At 54.9% G+C, this 18663-nt stretch overlaps 1 protein-coding gene across 5 annotated transcripts in view; it reads right to left on the reverse strand.

Annotated features, from left to right (window-relative positions):
* Positions 1–18663, reverse strand: part of TTC7A (tetratricopeptide repeat domain 7A) — a 114324-nt gene that overhangs the window by 47177 nt on the left and 48484 nt on the right. For 4 of the 5 annotated variants that reach the window (XM_004753007.2, XM_045077729.1, XM_045077732.1 and 1 more), the window contains 3 exons: positions 12690–12827; positions 11015–11098; positions 6543–6647 (listed from right to left, as the gene is read on the reverse strand). In XM_004753007.2, coding sequence (XP_004753064.1) covers positions 6543–6647; positions 11015–11098; positions 12690–12827 — 327 coding nt within the window. The remainder of the gene's footprint in view (positions 1–6542; positions 6648–11014; positions 11099–12689; positions 12828–18663) is intronic. The other variant, XM_045077730.1, reaches the window with a different exon arrangement.

Genomic DNA, 18663 nt, shown 5'->3' on the forward strand with positions numbered 1-18663 from the left:
GTGTGTGAGCCTGAAAGACAAGCTGTGGACACTGGCTGTGGTCCTTGCCCAGCACCTGACAGCTGAGGAGTCAGGAGCAGATCACTTAGTTTCTGTGCCCCAAAGGTCCTCTTCTGCGAAATGGAGACTCAGACCCCCCACCCCTACCTGCTCCTCTGCACAGACCTCTGCTAAGGCTTCTGCAGCAGCAGGCTCTGTGATGGGCCCAGCTGGGGAGCCCCAACAATAAGGGAGAGGGAGGCCTGTATGAGCTCGCACACAATCCCCACAAGACAGGGTAGCCCCCAAGTAAGGCCCCACCGTGTGATGCTGGCATGGGACCGGCGGGGCTCCAAGGGAAGGACAATCATGTGGCTATAGTTGTCCAAGGAAGACTCATGGCCGAGGGGGGACATGATTAAAGGGTTAAGTGAACAAATTGCCCCTCACCCCACATCCCATGACTGATGAAGCTCATCTCATACGCTGTCTTTAGGCATCATTATGCCCCATTCAAACAGGAGCAAGCTGTTTTATAAACCACCAAGTACAAGTTACAGATTCTAGAAACCCATCGCATCTATGTATAGACATTCTTCCCAAGACCATGTCCTTCTTCTCAGCAAACTCCAGCTTTGATCTCTGGTAACTCATGTAGGGAAGGTGCCGGGAACGAAGCTCAACGGCTACTGGCAAACAGGCAAAAGTCACTCTCCGGTTCACACACATCACAGTCTGGGCCAGGAGAGCTCACCAGACTTTAGCTTTAAAAAAAAAAGTGCAGGGGCACCAGGGTGGCTCAGTGGGTTAAGCTGCTGCCTTCAACTCAGGTCATGATCTCAGAGTCCTGGGATAGAGTCCCGCATCAGGCTCTCTGCTCAGCAGGGAGCCTGCTTCCTCTTCTCTCTCTGGCTGCCTCTCTGCCTGCTTGTGATCTCTGTCAAATAAATAAATAAAATCTTTAAGAAAAAAAAAAAAGTGCAAAAGGGGTGCCCGGGTGGCTCAGTTAATTGAGCATCCGACTCAGGTCATAATCTTGGGGTCACGGGATCAAGCTCTGTTCCATGCTAGGTGTGGGGCCTGCTTGGGATTCGCTCTCTCCCTCTCTGTCTGCCCCTATGCACCCCCTCCCTCTTTAAAAAGTGAAAGCAGGGGCACCCTGGGTGGCTCAGTTGGTTAAGCATCTGACTCTTTATTGTGGCTCAGGTCATGATCTCAGGGTCAGGAGATTGAGCCTGCTTGAAATCCTCTTTCTCTCTCTGCCCCTCCCCCTCTAAATAAATATATCTTTAGGGCGCCTGGGTGGCTCAGTGGGTTAAGCCGCTGCCTTCGGCTCAGGTCATGATCTCAGGGTCCTGGGATCGAGTCCCACATCGGGCTCTCTGCTCGGCGGGGAACCTGCTTCCCTCTCTCTCTCTCTGCCTGCCTCTCCGACTACTTGTGATTTCTCTCTGTCAAATAAATAAATAAAATCTTAAAAAAAAAAAAATCTTTAAAGACAAAAAAGGAGTTCTAAGCCAAAACCCATGAATGGGTCTCAACTTCCAATGTGAAAGCCACAGCTCTAATCCAGCGGCTGACCAAGCTGCCCAGCGCCGGTCTCCAGCCGCCCCCATCATCCTGCCCCCCGGGACTACCTCACTTAGCCATTCCAGTCTCCAGTCACTTCCTCTGGTGGCCTCGAAAGTCAACAGCTGGTGGAGCTAAGGTTGGGGCTTCTGCTCAGGTTACAGTGCTGGGCCCTCCTTGCACATCAAAACACCTCCAAAGGGATGGGTTTTTAAAGTTCTTTTCCACCATTCTCCTTCCAGTGATATACTGCTTTTTAATATCTTTTTTACCTACAGCAGCCCTGTCACTTCGCCACAAAGTCCAGGTAGAGACCCTCCATGCCCCCATGCCCCTCCTCTAAACTAGAGCAGTTTAGAGCCTGATGGCACAGGTGTCACACAGCTGAAGGTTCTGGGGCACAGGGAGCTTAGAGGACTTGTCCGAAGCCACCTGGCAAGGGAGTGACAGGCCTGAGTGTCCAACCCAGGTCTCCTTAGCCTGCGTCTGGATCCTTCTGAGCTGCCCAAGTCACGGCTGCCCTTGGCAGTTTCCGCCTTTCTTCCTCTCTGACCGTTTGGGAGAAGGATGCAGGAAGACTCTAACGTTTGGACCCTTTACTTTGGTTTTCCAGAAGGGCCATGTTCCCGTGACTTCACAGGTCCCGACAGCTCTCCAGACTGTTCAATTTGGTGCCTACACAGACAGGCCTCTGGCTCGGTGGCCTCATCCATCTTGCACTGGGCCAAAGAGGTTGTTCCTGTGGTATTTCAGCCTCTTCCTCCCTTCCTGGGAATTGGAGAAAGTTCCCTTCTGAGCCTGCTAAGCATGTTGAAACAGCACCTCTGGTTCTCAGGCCATTCCAGGGCCCCGGGGCCTATTGCTAACTGCTCCACTGAAAACGCACTTCTCCCTTCCTGAGAGGAACAAGGCGAGGTTTCCTCATTTCCACATCCAGTGGCATGGTGGCTGGCATTCTTTCTTCCCTGCCTCATAAACCCTCAACTCGTCTTCCTGGCTCTGGCCACCCCTGGATCTGAACAAGGAAGGTAGAAACACAAAAGCACCTCCCTTCTGAGAACCTGGTGTTTTGAAGGTACTGTTGCTCAGCAGGTATCTGCCGTGTTCGAGGCAGCGACGCTCCTTGGCTCTGGTGTCAGAGCCACCTGTATGGGGTATTTGTGACTGCCTATGGGGTACAGAGGAGACCCAGAGAGGGTGAATTATTCCCTGAAGTCAAACAGCTGCTAACTGGGTAGGCAGGGATTTGAACTCTATGCTCTCTGCCTCCAAAGCCTGTGCCGTTTCCACACTTCTTCCCCTCAGGAAAGAAGCTGAAAGACACCACAGACCTTTCCCAGAGGAGCCTGGCCTGTTTTCCTGTTTCCTAACTCCCCTCTCGTGTGTGACATGCAGCACACATGCACACCCCCATCTCCTATCCTCCTAGGGAAGCCTCAACTTTTAAAATTATATACATTTTAAATAATTGTGTTTGGAGAAATACTAAAAAGAAATATTTACAATTCTTTTCTTCCTGCCCCAAATGACCAGCTGGGGACCTTGGCAAGACATGAGCCACATCAAGGCAGGAGGCTGCCACGCACTGCTATCCCTAGGTCAGAGCCTCAGATGCCCCCTCCCTACCTAGAGGAGCCTCAGGCTAAGCCTCGGGGCCAGTGCTCTCCCACCAGCCCCCACACCTGCCCTGGGGGGCAATCACCTTGCAGCACACCCCATGTCAGCCAGCCTGTAACTGCCTGGGTCCCTCTGCCTGGTGCACCATGACCTGAGGGCCATCTTTCTCTCAGACCCAGGCTCAGCCTAGGGCGTCCCACACTGGCTCTGGGCACGCAGACAGGACGTGGGGACAGCAGGTGCTCCACCTCTGGGCACATGGCCACCCCGACTGGTTTCACCCAGCGCAGCTTGTTTTTCAGATGTCCCAGTTTCAGCTTCCCTTCCTGCAACCTTGGCCAAGCTGTCCCCCCAGATTTCTGTCCCCTGCTCATGGAGCTTGGCTGGGCAATGGCTGGGCCTGCTGGGGCTGCTAGGAACCAGAAGAACTATGATGGCAAAAGGCAGAGGTGGCCTCAGATGCCTTTCAGGAACTGTGCTCCATCCCAAACACCAGCACCCTTCAGCCTGTCGAGGTCAGACCCATTCTTCCTGCTCGTGGCCCTGGAATAGAGAGTGCTGGGCTGCCCCTCTTCTGGCCTCCTTGGCAAAAAAGGCTGCCTTTAGCTACCCACGGTCTGCTCTCTGCCCAGCACCAATTTGGGAACGTGAGACCCACTGAACCAGAGGCAGACTTCCCACACCATCCCTCCCAGCCAGCTGGGGTGGGAGTCATTCTAGAAGATATGAGTAGACATCTACCCACATGCAGGGTTCTTTGCTGGGAAGAAGGGCTCAGGGTGCAGATGTGGTAAGTAAAGAAGCTCCCCGACTAGTTGGGAAGAGAAGTACCACAGAACGCAGAATCGGCTGCTGAGCGGCTATGCTCATCAGCCAGCAGGATCTATCCAATAAGCACCGATGTGGACTCTGGGCTGGGGTTTCAACAAGGAAGAGAGACAGTATCTGCCCTTAAGAGACACAGGGGATTACCAGGTAAAGTGTTAGGTGTCCAAGGCAGGTATAAAAAGGGGCTTCAGGGAGGTCTGGGAGTTCCAGGTTAGGGACGGCTGCCAGGAGTCACCCCCACCCCTCCAGCAGGACCTGGCTTGAGCCTGGACCCAGTTTCAATCCTGGCTCAAACCAGCCTCCAAAGCCATGCAGGCTTCTCAGCTGAAGTTAAAGAGCTCACCGTCCTCCCCAGTTCTGATGACAAGTCTGCATGTTTAAGTTTCCTTTTGGGCTTTTCTATTTATGTTGTCATTGATGACTTTGCTCCTAACTCATCTGATTTCAATTTGGACTGATTGGATCCTAATTTTATTACCATGTAATCTGAATGCATGTAATGACTGTAATTACGTCGCTGAGGGAAACAGCTCCTCCACGGCGAGAAGGCCTAAATTTAGGCTTCCTGGCAAGGGCGCTTGCCGGCTGGGTGGACACCCATAGCCACCTCAGAGCTAGAGGCCTCGGGGAGGACAGGGGTCCATCCCAGCCCCAGCTTGGTGAGGTGATGGGTGTGAAGCTCCTCTGAGGAGCCCCAAGAACACTCAGGAGCATGAGCGAGGGGTCAGCGAGCCCACCGTCTCTGTGACCCCTAGCTCCCGCCACGGCCCTCTGTTGCAGAGCAATGGTCTGGGTGTCTCTGCTGACACCTGCATATCACCCACATCCCCACAGCTCCCCACCTGTAAGATGCAGGGTGCCAACAGGTCCCCTGGAGAGACGTGAGGGGTAAGGGGTTTCCCCACTAATCCCAGGGTGGGGGAAGCAAGCAGTGATGAAAGAACCTACCACAGGCCTGAGCCCTCCACAGTCCAAGGCCTCCTCCTCTGTGCATCTCCTGACCCGTCCAGCCTTCTACATACTTTATGTCATTTATGCCACATCTGAGGAACAGACTGTTATCATCTCCATTTTAAGAATGAGGAAACCAAGGCACAGCAAGGTTGTATACCAAGACCACCTGGAGGTAAGGCAGGGAAACTCTAACCCAACTCACACCGCAGCCACTTCCTAATGCCTGGAGCCTATAGAGGTGGTTCTGCCAGATTTCCCCTCACTGAAGCCACACTCTTTGAGCCTGGGGCCAGACACCATGCTTCCCCCTCCTCTGCCATTCACAGTGAGGGGGGCCACAGCGGCCATGCAGGCCTCAGCTACAGAATTCTGAGAACCAGGAGACAGACGGGAAGGTACTCTTCCCCCCTTGCTCCTCACACTAGGGAGGCAGTCCTCTTTGTAGTGAAGAGAGGACAAGGCCCACGGGGCAGCGAGGTGGGGACCCAGAGAGGGTGGGGGCCAGTTTCTGGTCCCTGGGAGACTTGGCAGGAAGGCTTCAAACATGGAGTCTCCCTTCCCAGGGCTGGATGCCTGAGGAGGGGCCAGTGGCAGTGGGAGGCGGACAGGCTGCTGTAGGCCCCTGGGGCCTGGAACAAGCTGGGCACCCAACCACAGAGAGGGTGGGCTTGGGAAGTTGGGAGAACAGGCAGGGGAGGCCTCTGTGTGGGAGTGGCTCCCCATGGGGAGACATGGGCCTGAAGGGCTGATGGAGGAATGGGAGCTATTTCGTCCGAAGAAAAGAGAGGTGGTAGGGCAGACAGCAAACAGGCAGGAGAGGATACATTTGTTCTAGGAGGGCCCCTGACCTCAGGAGGCTGGTGTGGGCACAAGGAAGCGGGGACCCTTGGGAAGAAGGCTCCCAGTAGGAGGAGACACCTTTGCAGAGGCTCCGCCCCAAGACCCTGCAGGCTCAGAGCAGCCCCTCGGGGGAGCCTAAGGAGGAGAGGGCCCCAGGCCCAGTGCCTTTCATGGCTCCGTGCTGCTGGCTTCTGGGAGGGCCTCAGAGCCAAGCTGCCGAATACCTGGTCTATGTGGAGAGGGTGCACCTGCCCAGTCAGCCACCTTGGCAGAGCCCTTGGCAGGCAGCTGAGCACAGGGCAGGGGCCCGCAGGCTGAGGCCGCAAGGAATGAGGGGCCCAAGAAAAGAGGCCACCTCTAGTCCTGCCCACACAGCACTGCCCCCCATAGTAATGTGAACATCTGTCCAAATGACGGCCAGCCCAAATGTTCTGAGTCCTGCCCACTACCGCACCACTGGGCAGGCAGGGGCCCCTGCTACTTTTGACTTTACATTTGGTTCCCTGGAGACCACATCTCAAGACTGAACCATAAACCTGATACCAGCCTGAGTCAGGGAACCTACTGCTACAGACGGAGGCTGGTTTTCTCAGACGATTCCTCCTTCCAGGCCTGCCTGCCTCACAGCTCCCCACACAACCCCCACCCCACCCCTTATACATACAGCAAGGTGTGCATGCCCTGATCTCATGCCCACCTGCCGCCCTTCTGCAGGAGCCGCTGGGCCTAGGTCCCTGCCCCCACAGCTCACTCACCCAGTGCAGGGACCCAATGCAGACCTTGGCGGCCATCAGGGGCACGGTGGGGTCCGAGGGTCGAAGCTTCATGCACTCCTGCAGCAGTGACACGGCGTAGGCTGACTGCAGAAGAAAGGGCAGGTGACACCATCACTGGCAGCCCTGGGTCTCAACAGACTGGGGGTCTCATGCCTACAGCAGGGGGCTTTCCCAAATAACCAGGCCTTGCTCTGCACCCCTTTTCCCCTAGGAGGCAGGAAGAGGGCCCAGCGGGAGGAGCCCTGGCCATGCTGGCAGACAAATCCCTCCCTGGCCCCAGATTCCACATCTGGAGAATAGAGGCTGTGAGCCTTGCCCAGGTAACAAAAGTTCAGGTAACAACAGGTAGAATTGCTTCTAAAAGAATTCAGATGTGAACTACAGAAATTTCAGGGGCAAAAAAGGGCTCTTTCAAACTTCTGAGTTCAACAGCCTTGGTTTACAGGTGACAAGATGAGGCCGAAGCTCCAGAGAACTGGGAGGCAGGGCCGTGGTCAGGAGATGAGGGGGGCATAATGGCTGGCAGAGGAGAAGGAGAGAAGCTGAGCTGGCAGAGGCAGAGAGACCCTCCAGACAGGAGTCTGGGGTCCCTCAAGGCTGCAGGGCCTAAGTCACAGAGACAGAGCCAGAATGGACCTACTGAGGATGGCCACATGTGGACAGAGGCCAGGACGGGAAACCATCCACAGGCAGGCAGTAATGCTACCAGTCACAGTAAGGAGAAAAAGAACACCAGCTAACGCTTATTCAGATGTTACTATGCACCACACAGTTATAAGTCAGAGCTCAGCAAAACACAGCCCACAGGCCAAATGTGGCCCTCTGTCTTCTTCTGTGAATAAAGTTTTATTGGAACTCAGCCACGCCCATTCATGTATGTATTGCCTACGGCTATTTTTATGACACAGCGGAGTTCCACAGAGACTGTTTGGCCTGCATAATCAAAAACGTCTACTATCTGACCCTGTACGGAAAGTTTGCTTTCCCCTGCTCTAGGTGCTTTATAAATTAAAATTTCACAACTTTCCTATGAGGTAGGTGAGCATGTCCCTATTTACAGATGAGGAAACTGAAAGGCAGAAAAGTTATGTAGTTTATTCTAAGGCACAGTACCCATCCATGGCTCTACGCTTGTAACTGCCCTTTTCTGCCTCTGCAGTGACTCCTAGGGCAGGAGAAGCAGCCTGGGTCGCCCCGCTAGACAGACAGACAGACACACACACACGCACACACACACACGCACACAAGACGCATACCACTCAGGGCTTCTGACTGCGTTCAACATTTTTCCAAGAAACTCAACAGGGACACCCCTCCCCCCAAGTGTGCACACTCCATACTTATGTGACACCCCAGGCAGGCAGGGGCATGTGTGTGAGCACAGTTCCCCTGTACTAAGCCCTACTGTGAGCCAGGCTTCCTTACCATTACTTAGCTTTCACCCTCCCCAGCAACTCCAGGGGGACCACTGAGGCAATGGGGTCTCTGGAAGGCTTATCAGTTCAAACTCAGTGTGAAAGACTGGAAGAGAGAGAGATGGATGCCCAGTCTTTCTCTAACTACCCCTCCCTTCCCCACCAGCTAAAGAAAAGCTCTTCTCAGCCCAGATATCACAGACTGAGGCTCTGGGCTCAGGCATATCAGGCCTGTTCGAGATGTCTCAGCCAAGGGCTGGCTCTGTGCCTGGTGCTGGGCTGGGGTTGTGGGGTCACTGCAGGAAGAGGGAAGAGGCCATGGCTCTTGGCTATCAGGTGCCTGCAGAAAGGCCAGGGGGAGAAGACCAAAGCTACCATCCCCCGATGCTCTCTCAGAAAGCGAGGGTGTGAGACCCAGCACAGGTGGGCGACCGCAGATGTCCTATTCCAGGCCTGAGCTGTGGGGAAGGGGCCCACGTGAGGGGCCTGAAGGAGTCACCAGGCGATCCACTTCTGTGAATGCCACTCCCAACCCCTGGCCACGGAACCCCAGCCACACACTACAGCAAGCTTCGGGCTCCCCTAGGCCTCCTTCCCTGGCTGCTGCCCTCTGCAGAGTGGAAGTTTCTCTGTCCTTGAGATGGAGGTTCTACAACCCTGACCATCCATGTTCATGTCACACAGACACAAAGCATTGCTCTTTCTTTCTTTCTTTCTTTCTTTTTTTTTTTAAGATCTTGTTTATTTGACGGAGATCACAAGAAGTAGACAGAGAGGCAGGCAGAGAGAGGAAGGGAAGCAGGCTCCCTGCTGAGCAGAATGCCCGATGCAGGGCTCCATCCCAGGACCCTGGGATCATGATCTGAGCCAAAGGCAGAGGCTTTAACCCACTAAGCCACCCAGGCGCCCCAGCATTGCTCTTTTAGGAGCCATCAGAGGACTATAGTAAGGGCAGGCAGCTTGGGGTTTTGTGTCTTTTTTTTTTTTTTTTTGTCATGGCGGTTACCTAGCAACACAGACAATGTGACTGCTGAGGAGACCAAGAGAAGGAGCGACCTAAATCATGTCATGGACCTTGTCTTTTCTTCCAGCAGGCTGAGGTGTCCAACATGTATACGTCCACCAGCCACACCTTTGGTACGAGTGCAGGTACAAAACCTTGATTCCTACCTTGGGCTTTAGCAAAAGCCCAGCTCTGTCCACTCTGCTGGAGGGCTGCCTGGGCCAACTAGACAGACTGAGCTGGTGTGCAGGGTTCCTGAGGGGGCAGGGAGTGTGCTTCCAGAACAATCTCCTGCTGCAGCAAAGGCAGGCATGGGTATAATTCCATGTCTCCAGCCTGTGGAGCCTCACGTGTGAGGAACTCACTAATCACCCCAACACCCTGCCTGTAAGCCCATTCTTGTGCCCACCTTGCTGGTCTGTGAAGGAGTCGGGCTAAGATACCAGCTCCCTGGAGCCTGGGATGTGCTGGACTGTGTGTGGACTCTGTGAGCCCGGCTCCTCTCAGGAGGGACATCGAAGATCCCATCCCTCCCAGGAGAACACCTTCTCCCTAGACTGGGGAATTTCCCGGCACAGGGTCAGAGATTAAAGCTACCTTCTGAGAGATTAAAGCTAGCCTTCTTCAGAGGAGGGCTCCCCAGCTTTCCTTTGCATCTCAAAGGGTCCCACAACCCAAGAAGGGTAAGGACCACGGCCCTGGCCCTGGGCCTCTCCTCCTGGCCCACACTCTCGCTATTGTAAGATCAGAGGTTCTTTGTTTCTCCAAGGCAGGAAGACACTGTCACATGCAGCTGTGAGCTGTCTGCCCAGGTTCCGAGCCCCACCTCCTCCCCTCCCTCAGGCCTTGCTCTAGCTGCAGCCTGAGCTCTCCCTGAGCCTTGGCAAGACCCTGCTGAGCAAAGAGCCAGGATAGACCAGGTCTGTGCCTTTAAGATGTTTTGGGGGGTGATCAACATGGTGGTGCTGGGGAAGAGGTTTGGGAAGACAGAGGCCCACTGGGGGTTGGGGGGGAGGAGGTCCCCCCACTTGATTCTCACTCTACTTCCCTGGCTCCTTCCCACCTATTCCGCGGCAGCACTGCTCTTCTTCCTGTTTCCTGCCTAACCTTTGTGGAGGAGGTGCCGGCAAGCCAAGGAGGGCCCTCCTCTGAGCCGAGCTGCTGGGCTAGAAATGGCAGGTGGCACAGATGGGCGGGGGAGGGGGCAGGAATTCCCTCAGCCCAACAAAAGGGCTCTGGGTGTTTACAGCTCTTGGAACGATTTGCAAGTTCCTGCCACCTTCTTTCCTGCCTTCGTAGCATCCTCGGCTCTAACACCCTCAGCACCCAGCTCTGGAAAGGTTTTCCTTTCATGTTACTGCTGAAAATAGAGGCTTATGTAAGTGTAATTCTCATCAGAGCAGAAACCAGGGGGTGCTGGAACAGGGCTTGGTGGGTAGAGAGCAAAGGCGGCCCTGGTGACTGGGGATAAAGTCAGACCCCTTGTGCGGGGCAGAGAGAGCTCCCCTTGCCTCTGTCCCAGCCACATCCACTGGCACAGTTCTCCCCCCAGACTCCCTGTGGGCACTGCCCCACTGCTCCACCTTTCAACCCTTTCGTCCTCGGCAGGTCCTTCCATGGGAAGGTCCTTTCCTGATGCCACACCTGACGGGCAGGAAGAGAGCTACGGCCCAAATGAATGCATCCCCACTCAGAACCTATGCCCCACGCCTGTTGCCTGCAGTGGTACTCAACAAGTCACACATGGAAGTGCGCTGTTGCCCCAGGTGTGCACATGGGCTAGGAGAAAAGCATCCACAGACTCATAGCTGCGCACCTGTAACTCCCAGGTGGACACCAGACTCACACGGGGATCTGAGTGTGTGATCCTCTGCTGCCCCTCACTCTCCCAGAGGTGAAAATCCGATGCTGGAGAACATTTCTGACTCACCAAGGAGCCCTCTGCCCAGCCCTGGAGGGGACTGGAGGAGAGCAGAGGCCCCGAAGGCAGGTATGCCACCTCCCTCCCCCGCAACACGATCCCTGGGTCTTACCTTCCCACAAGCCACCATGGAGAGGGCCACTTGGTACCAAAGGTGAAATTCTTCAAACGCAAACTTCATGGCTCGCTCTAGGCACTGAGGAGAGAGAGCCAGTTAGCAAGTAGCCCCCCAGAGGTCCTCCCACCTCCCACCCCCCGGCGATCCAATATCCCCCAGGACAATCACTGCTCAGATCACTTCCCATATGAGGCTGCAGGAGGCCCATACTTGGTTTTGTAAGAAAACTTCAGGCATAACACCTGTCCCTGCCACTGGACAGATTATTCTGTGTGACATTCCACAAGTCTCCTACCCTCTCTGGCCCTTGGTTCCTACCTCCCTCATATGTGACTGCCTCACAGGGTGCTGGGGAAAAGGGAATGAAATTGGGTCTGGGTTTTTAACATGTCAGCATCCCATGAAAATAATTACTAGTATTAATATTGTTGCGCATGGTACCACTCTGTTTTTTTCACATGCGTTAATAACTTACACATGGTTCCCAGCCACCCTGGGAGGTGGGTTCTACCATTAGTCCCATTTCATAGATGAGAACGGTGAGGTTTGAATGACTTGCTAGAGTCACAGGGCCAGTAAGTGGCAGAGCGGGCTGGCCCGCAAAGCCGCCCAAATGGAAAGGCTTTTCTGCATTCTGCTGTTCTCTATGACCACTGAGAAAACAGACTGCCCCACCAGCCTGTCCGATCCTGGACAACCCCAAATCAGGGACAGCCTGGTGAAATCTAGCAGATACTACAAGCACTTCCACACGATGGAGGCAGAAGCCAGGCTGTGAGGCCAGGATTCACCACGTGGCCACGGACAGGCGGGGTAGGGGGCAGAGGTGAGTTTCCGAGACCAGACAGCATGGATGTTAAGAGCTCAATGCCCTGGGTTCACGAGCTGGCTCAGATGTACCCCTTCCACCATCGAGGGCAGGAAACCACCTCTCCAGGCCTTGCCTTCCTCACTGGTAAACTCAGGAGAACACCACTTCAAGAAGGTAGCACCTAAAAGCACCTTGCATGGTGCTGGGCACAGGCTGGGGCTCAAATGTCACCAGCTCCCTCAGGGGCCCTCCTAACTTCGTGGAAAGAGAAGCTACTACAGGAATGGGCCTCTTGTGCAAGGAGACAGGGGCCCCAGAGCCACTCTTGATTCCAGCCCATATTTGAAAGTTCTAAAATACGTGCACACCATTAGCCTTGTGAGGAACGGAGAGAGGGGCAGCTTGCTGCCTGCCTTCACTCCAGAGAGGAACCACCCTGGGAGCGCTGCCCCAGCAGGTTTTGCTCAATAGAATGGGGTTGCTCTGTCCAACTCAGGTGGGATGGGGTCCGGGGTCCTGACACATACCCAGCTCAGAGCTCTGCCAGCAGAGGCAGTCACAAAACACCAGCGTCATCCATGCGGGAAGCTGGGGGATGGATAATTTCCCCCCATGCTTCTTTATACAATGCCACGTGTTCTTTCGAAAGAAAAACACATTAAAAAGCTAGTAAAACCACCCAAACCCAAACCACTCATCCTGCCAGGGAAGCGCAGCTCTCCCAGCCCTAGCAATGGAATGGTTCCCAGCCCTATCTCCCAAGGAGACGGTACCCCCCTGGTGGAACGGGGAAGGGACTATGTGGGAGGTCCAGTGGTGGCCCCACCTGGCTTCTGGGGAGGGTGTGGGTCACCTTACCTCGGAGAGCATGACGTACTGGCCCCTCCTGCCCAGTGTGATACTCAGGAGGTCATAGATGGCTGCCGCGTTCCGCAGGCTTGCCGCCCGGTCCTCCTCCTGCTCTGGCGCCCGGCTCAGCACCACGTCCCGAGTAGCCTGTGGGGGGACATGGTTGGGGAGAGAGTAAGCACAGAAAATAAGCAACGGCCTGCCCCCGAGTCCCAGGGACTGTCGCCCTTACGCTGCTAACCCAGGCCACGCTCCCGAAATCAGCCAGGGCCCTGCCCCCACCCCCATGAAGGCTCCCATGAAAGAGAGAAAACCTCCACCCACAGCTGAGGATGGGGTGAGGAAGCCGTTCTGAGGGGCCCTGCTCTTCGGTGTGTTAGTCTACAAAGTCTCAAACCTACAGAAAAGATGCAAGGGTGACGGTGTTGACCACTCCTGCTTTGTCGCTCTCCGGTATAGGATAATAAGAATAGAGTCAGGAAGGTAAGATGACCCTTGACCCCTAAGTACAACCGCCAGAGAAATGCCTGTATTTCAGGAAGTATAAAACTGATCTAACTACCAGCTCACAGTCAGATCTATGGTCTGAGGCTTCTCATCCCAGAACCCCATCCAGGTCCACACCAACATTCTGGGGCCATGTCACTTCTGTCTCCTCTCATCCAGAAGGGCCCCACAACCCTCGTCTTTCAGACCCTAGCATTTTTGAGGATAGAGCGGAACAGTTTTGTGAAACAGTTCCTTGAAACTTGTAACTGTCCATGCACAGAAAGAGCTTCAGGTAACATCTGGAAGTGTCTAGATCAGGTGGTGGGCTGTGCTGCTGCTGCTTGACTCGTGGGCTGTAGCCCCTTGGTGCCATCAGCACCTCTGATAAGGACTTTCCAGCCCCATACCTCCTTCCCATCACCACTGTGTTCAACCCAGACCCAATGCTCAATTTCTTCAGACAACAGACCTCTCCTCTCAGAGCTCCCTAAGGAATCTCCAACACTAGGTGCTTGGTGCCTAGCAGTCAGGAGTTCAGCAGCTCAAAGCTGCCAGGTAGCTGCTGGGCCCTGGGACTGGGGGTGCTGGGAAAATATACTTAAGGAGTAGGAGACTGTACATTCTGAAGTGGGAAGCTCTGTATCACCAAGTTTGAAATCTCCCCACTGGAGATTTGGGACTCTCTTGCTTTGGGGCCCATGGTCCCACTCCCTCTTATAAACCCATACTCTGGAGACACTCCGGCCTGGGAGTAACCAGCATGAATCATGGGGTCTCTGAGTTGAGCAGCACCAGGGCAGAGGCCAGGCTAGGAATGCTCTGTGACCACACACACACACACACACACACACCCCCGAGAGGGCTGTATCTGCTGGAGCAAGGCTTGGTTCCAACCAGATGCTCCTGTTGGCTATACTCCTGCTGGCTACTCCCAGTATCCTTCGCCCTCTGTAGTAGGCTGAACCCCCTTTTGTGTGTTGGAACTCGTTTTCTACTTGCCCACATAGGACCCCAGACCTGAGGATGCTGGGACAGAAGGGATGCTGGCCCTTAAAACCAATTTCTCACTGTCAGATCCACATTACTCTTCCCGTCGAGAGATGGTCTTCAAAACCTCCCTCTGGGCAGGAGTATGAAGCCCTTCCCCAGGTCAGGAGCTGAGGCCCCCATGGGTGAGGAGCCATAAAGGCAGAAGAAACCCAGTCAGTGGCCTTCAGAGTGCAGGCTCTGAATGCATCCTGTTGTGCAGGCCTGAAGTACGTGCCCAGAGGCTTCTGGAAGCCAAAACGCCTCTAAGACCCAAGAAGTGACTCATCCATGGGGGCACTTCAGCAAGGCAGGCCAGTGGCCGGAGGCCGTGATGGGTGCCCGTCCAGCCATAGCAGGTGGAGGCTGCTGCCAGCCCCATGTACACGGAGCAGCCCACGGAGAAGGTGCAGGGTGCCAGGAGATCCCCAGAAAGGATTAGGGCTGGTACCAGCCTGACAAATAAGAGCCGGTGAGGAAGCCCAAAGAGTTAAGGGGAGAGGAGCAGAGAGGGAAAGCGCCAGAGAAAACCACCCACACAGGCACCATCAGGAAGAGAAGAAATTCTGAGAGGCTTGGCAGGAGCTATTTGACAAAGCGAAGTAGGAACACAAGACTGGCCACGTACCTCCCCACTCCTCCCCTTCCAACCCTCCCCTCCAGAACTCCCCAGCTCAGCCCCTGAGGGTGGGGCCCCGAGAGAGGGTGGGGCCCTGAGAGACAGCCTCACCAGGCAGCCAAGACAAGGGTGGAGGCAATGAGAGGATGGGGCCATGGGGCCCAGAAGCAGCAGCGGGAGTAAGGAGTATTTGTGCTCAGTGCACTCTGACCTAGAAATCTGCTGGAAGAGAGGGATCCTGATGGAAAGGGAGCAGCGCAGGCAGCCTGCAGTGGGGTGATGGGGGGGCTCTTCTGTGGGGTATGGAGGGAAGCCTGGCTTGGCACATGCAGGATCTGGAAGCTATCCATGCAGACCAGTCTTGTTTTGGGGATGGTGGGCAGCGAGCTATGCCCACAGGTTGGCCTGTCCTTGAAGAGTAACTCCTGTGGACCCCAGCTCCCAACCTCCTCCAAACTGCCCAGGCACAAGGTCGAACTCTTGTGGCTGCCATGAGGCCTGGCCCACCCGGCCAGGTTCTCTCCCAACCTCTCCCAGTCCTCCCTCTGCCCCACAGAACTCCCCGCAGCACCCTCTCAGCACCACGGACTGTCTGTACCCTCTGTCACCCTGCGTGCCTCTGGGCTCCTCACAACTCAACTCAGATACTTGTCAACCTGACTGATCCCACCAGGCAAGGCTGCCCCCATTTTGTCCTTTCCCACCATGGGGCACACACCCCAGCCCCTGTATGCCCAAGGTTTCCCTTGTTCTGGGACAGGGACATGTCTCACTGTCTACAGCACCTTCCTTGGTCCATGTTTGTAGAACGGGTGATGTTGAGCAAGAGTTCTGGGCTTGGTGTGGAACCGGTCTCCTCTTGCCCTCAAACTTGACCTTTAGGACAACAGTGTCTCTGTGTGGGGGGTATGGGAGGGGTGTGGCGCAGAAGGAGTAGATTTCCAGCACTGGTTTAGGATGAAGTCAGAAAACCAGGAACAAAACTGAACATGTCCTCAGCCTGGGGACTGGGCCTCCCCTGTAGGCCGACAGCAGAAAAAGGGTCTCCTGGGGGGGTGGGTCCTCAGAAACTGGCGCCTGTGTCAAAAGGGAAGCAAGGTTCTACAAAGGAAAACCGAAAGCAGAAGTCTGTCCTGGTTGCTATGGCTCCAGGGCAGGGCTGCGTTGGGAGGCGGGGGTGGGGCTCACTGGGTGAGGGAAGCGGGGCAGAAGGAAGAAAGCTGTGGTGGCCAGGGAAGGGGCAGGAATAATTCGTGCGTGCCCCCCCCCCCAGGGTGGGGCCTCAGACACTCTGCTGGGGGCTTCCAGTTACCTCCTGCGCCTGCGTGCCCTGGGTAACCTGTTCCCTCCTCCCCTGGGCTTACCACCCTCAGGCCAAGGACTCTCCCAAATTCCCTGAATGCTCAGCCTGCCCTGGACTAGTCCCAGCCACTCTTTGCCTTCACCATTCAAACGGCCTCGCTAGGAAATCCTTCAGATCAAATGCAGACAGAGACAAGAATGTGCCTATGACCTATACAGCGAGATATAGACACTGACTATTCTTTTCACCAGCACCAACCTCACTCCTCTGGGAATCACCAAGAATATTCTCCTCCTGTTCCCCCCTGCATAATCTCTGCCGCCACCTCTATGGATGACTCACCTTTGTATGGACCACACATTTTGTCCCAGGCAGGGTCCTGAGCTGTACCTGCTCCTAACCCAGGCCCCCTGGCTGCCCCCACCCAGGGAAGCCTCCTCCAAAAGCATGCACCTCTGACCCCCCTCCTCCAACAGCTCATCATTGCCAGCTTGACCCGTATCTGGTCTTGGGAGAAGGATCCAGAAAGCAAACTTAGGGCCTTATGGGAGGACTGGCAGCGGAATTGCCATGTCCCCAGGCTGGCCAGCCCGTCTGAAAGCCAAGGCAGGCAACACTTCCTCCAACAGTCCTCCTTCCACTGCCACACATTAGCTTTTCAGGGTCACACCCCTCACATCTCATCCGGACTCACAGTAACCCCAGGGAGGTGCAGGAGCAAACCACTAGGTCCCCTTTGCCGATGGGAAACTGAGGCTCAGAATGTGAACTAATTGTGCAAGTTCCCCAGGAGGTAAGGCTGCACCTCCAAGGGCCAGTCCGGGACAGCTTCTGTTGCCTCATGGGCACCCCCTGCCAGCCCTGGTTCCGACTCTCTGCTGAGTGCAGGGCCTCAGACAGCACTGACCTTTGTTTCCAGCCAGCCCTGTTTCTCCTTTCTAATCCCCGACAAGAACAGGGTGAGAGAGTACTTTGCAAGTGGCATCTCATGATGACCTCATGTACCATTGTCCTATTTCATAGATGAGAAGACTGAGGCCCAGGGACTTTCCCCAGGGCACACAGATAGATGGGACCCAGATTAGAATCTAGACATTCTGACTTCAACCCCCAGAGGCCTCTGAAGAAGTGTGCAATAGCCTCGTCCATGCCATCAGAGGCCCTGGGATGGCTCTGCATATGGGGAAACCAGAGCAAAACACCAAACCAGACCTTCCCAATCAGGGAAAAAGCCCCTTGGGCAACGTTTCCAGGGCCCTGCTCCACCCTGTTCTCAGCCACAGCTGCTCCACCTTGGCCAAGGACCCAGTCTCAGGGCCTGCAGCTGGCACCCCACAAAAACACCCCGAAAGGAGTCCTCTGGCAGCGTCTGTGCCTGGCACCTGCCCCTCCCTGGAGGGCACCGTCATGTTCCGCTCCTGCTGTCGTCCCCCACCAGCAGACATAATTACCACGGCTCTCAAGCTGCCAGTCCACGGAGCCAAGAAGTAACATACTCTGGTGATGGGCCCATCCACCCAGAGCCCTGGCCAGGCCCACGCCGGCCCCCACTCTCCTGCCGCGTCAGGCTTCTGCAGCAGACATCACAGCTCTTCCTGCCAGCGAGGGCGAGAGGCTTTCCCACCCTACGGAGACACCCGTTTGGAGCTGGCAGCATGCCCAAGCAGATCCCCTACCATGGCTGCCTGCAGCAGAGCAAACCAAGGGCCAGACGCTGGAAGGATCCATGCTCCTCTGCGACTCCCAGATGGAATCAAGCCCAAGAAGCACTTTCCTTCTTCTTTTTTTTTTTTTTTTTAAACAGAATGGTATCCTCAAACCAATTTTTCTCCCAACCTAATCTGAGCCTTACTGTTCTCTAAAATGACCGAATCAGAAGCCAGCATTTATCAGGACAAAACAAACCTGTCTTGAACATCTATAACATACCAGGCATCTGTGTGTTCATTTTCTGGCTTTGTCTGTACAAGAAAGGCCTCATTAGCCTCGTTTTACAGATGAGAAAACTAAGGAGCAGGGAGGGAAGAACTTGTGGAGGCCACACAGATTATGAATGGCGAATTCAAGGCTCAGACTATTGGGTCTGACCCTGGATTTGACACAGTTCACCTGTAGGCTCCAGTCCCCAGAAGCTACCCATCCTCCCCACTCAGCACTAGGCCTTGGGAACCTTTTGGTTCCCAAGCACATGACACCAGCAGCAACTTCTCCACCAGCTGAATGAAACAGACCCACAGGTTCAGTCTGTCTCCACATATATTTTTATGCCTAGATGAGTATTTTTGAAAGGATCAAGACTTCTGTACTTCCTGGTTCTCCAACTGTTTGAGAAAATCAGACTAGTTTGATCCAGGGTTCTCTTAAAAACGAGAATATACACTTGGGCTTCAGCAGACTTGGGTGATTCATTCTGATACAAGGACCAGGATTTCCTCCTGGTCCCTGGATCCATCACCAGGAGATGGGAGTCCATCTGGGATGGGGGACAGGGATTGAACTCATCACTGTATTTCCGGGGTCAAGTACGGCCTGGCACACTACAGCTG

The sequence above is a fragment of the Mustela putorius genome, unplaced genomic scaffold (assembly GCF_011764305.1).
Source record: "Mustela putorius furo isolate JIRA1106 unplaced genomic scaffold, ASM1176430v1.1 tig00000224_pilon_pilon_pilon, whole genome shotgun sequence".
In the NCBI taxonomy this organism is placed as follows: domain Eukaryota; kingdom Metazoa; phylum Chordata; class Mammalia; order Carnivora; family Mustelidae; genus Mustela; species Mustela putorius.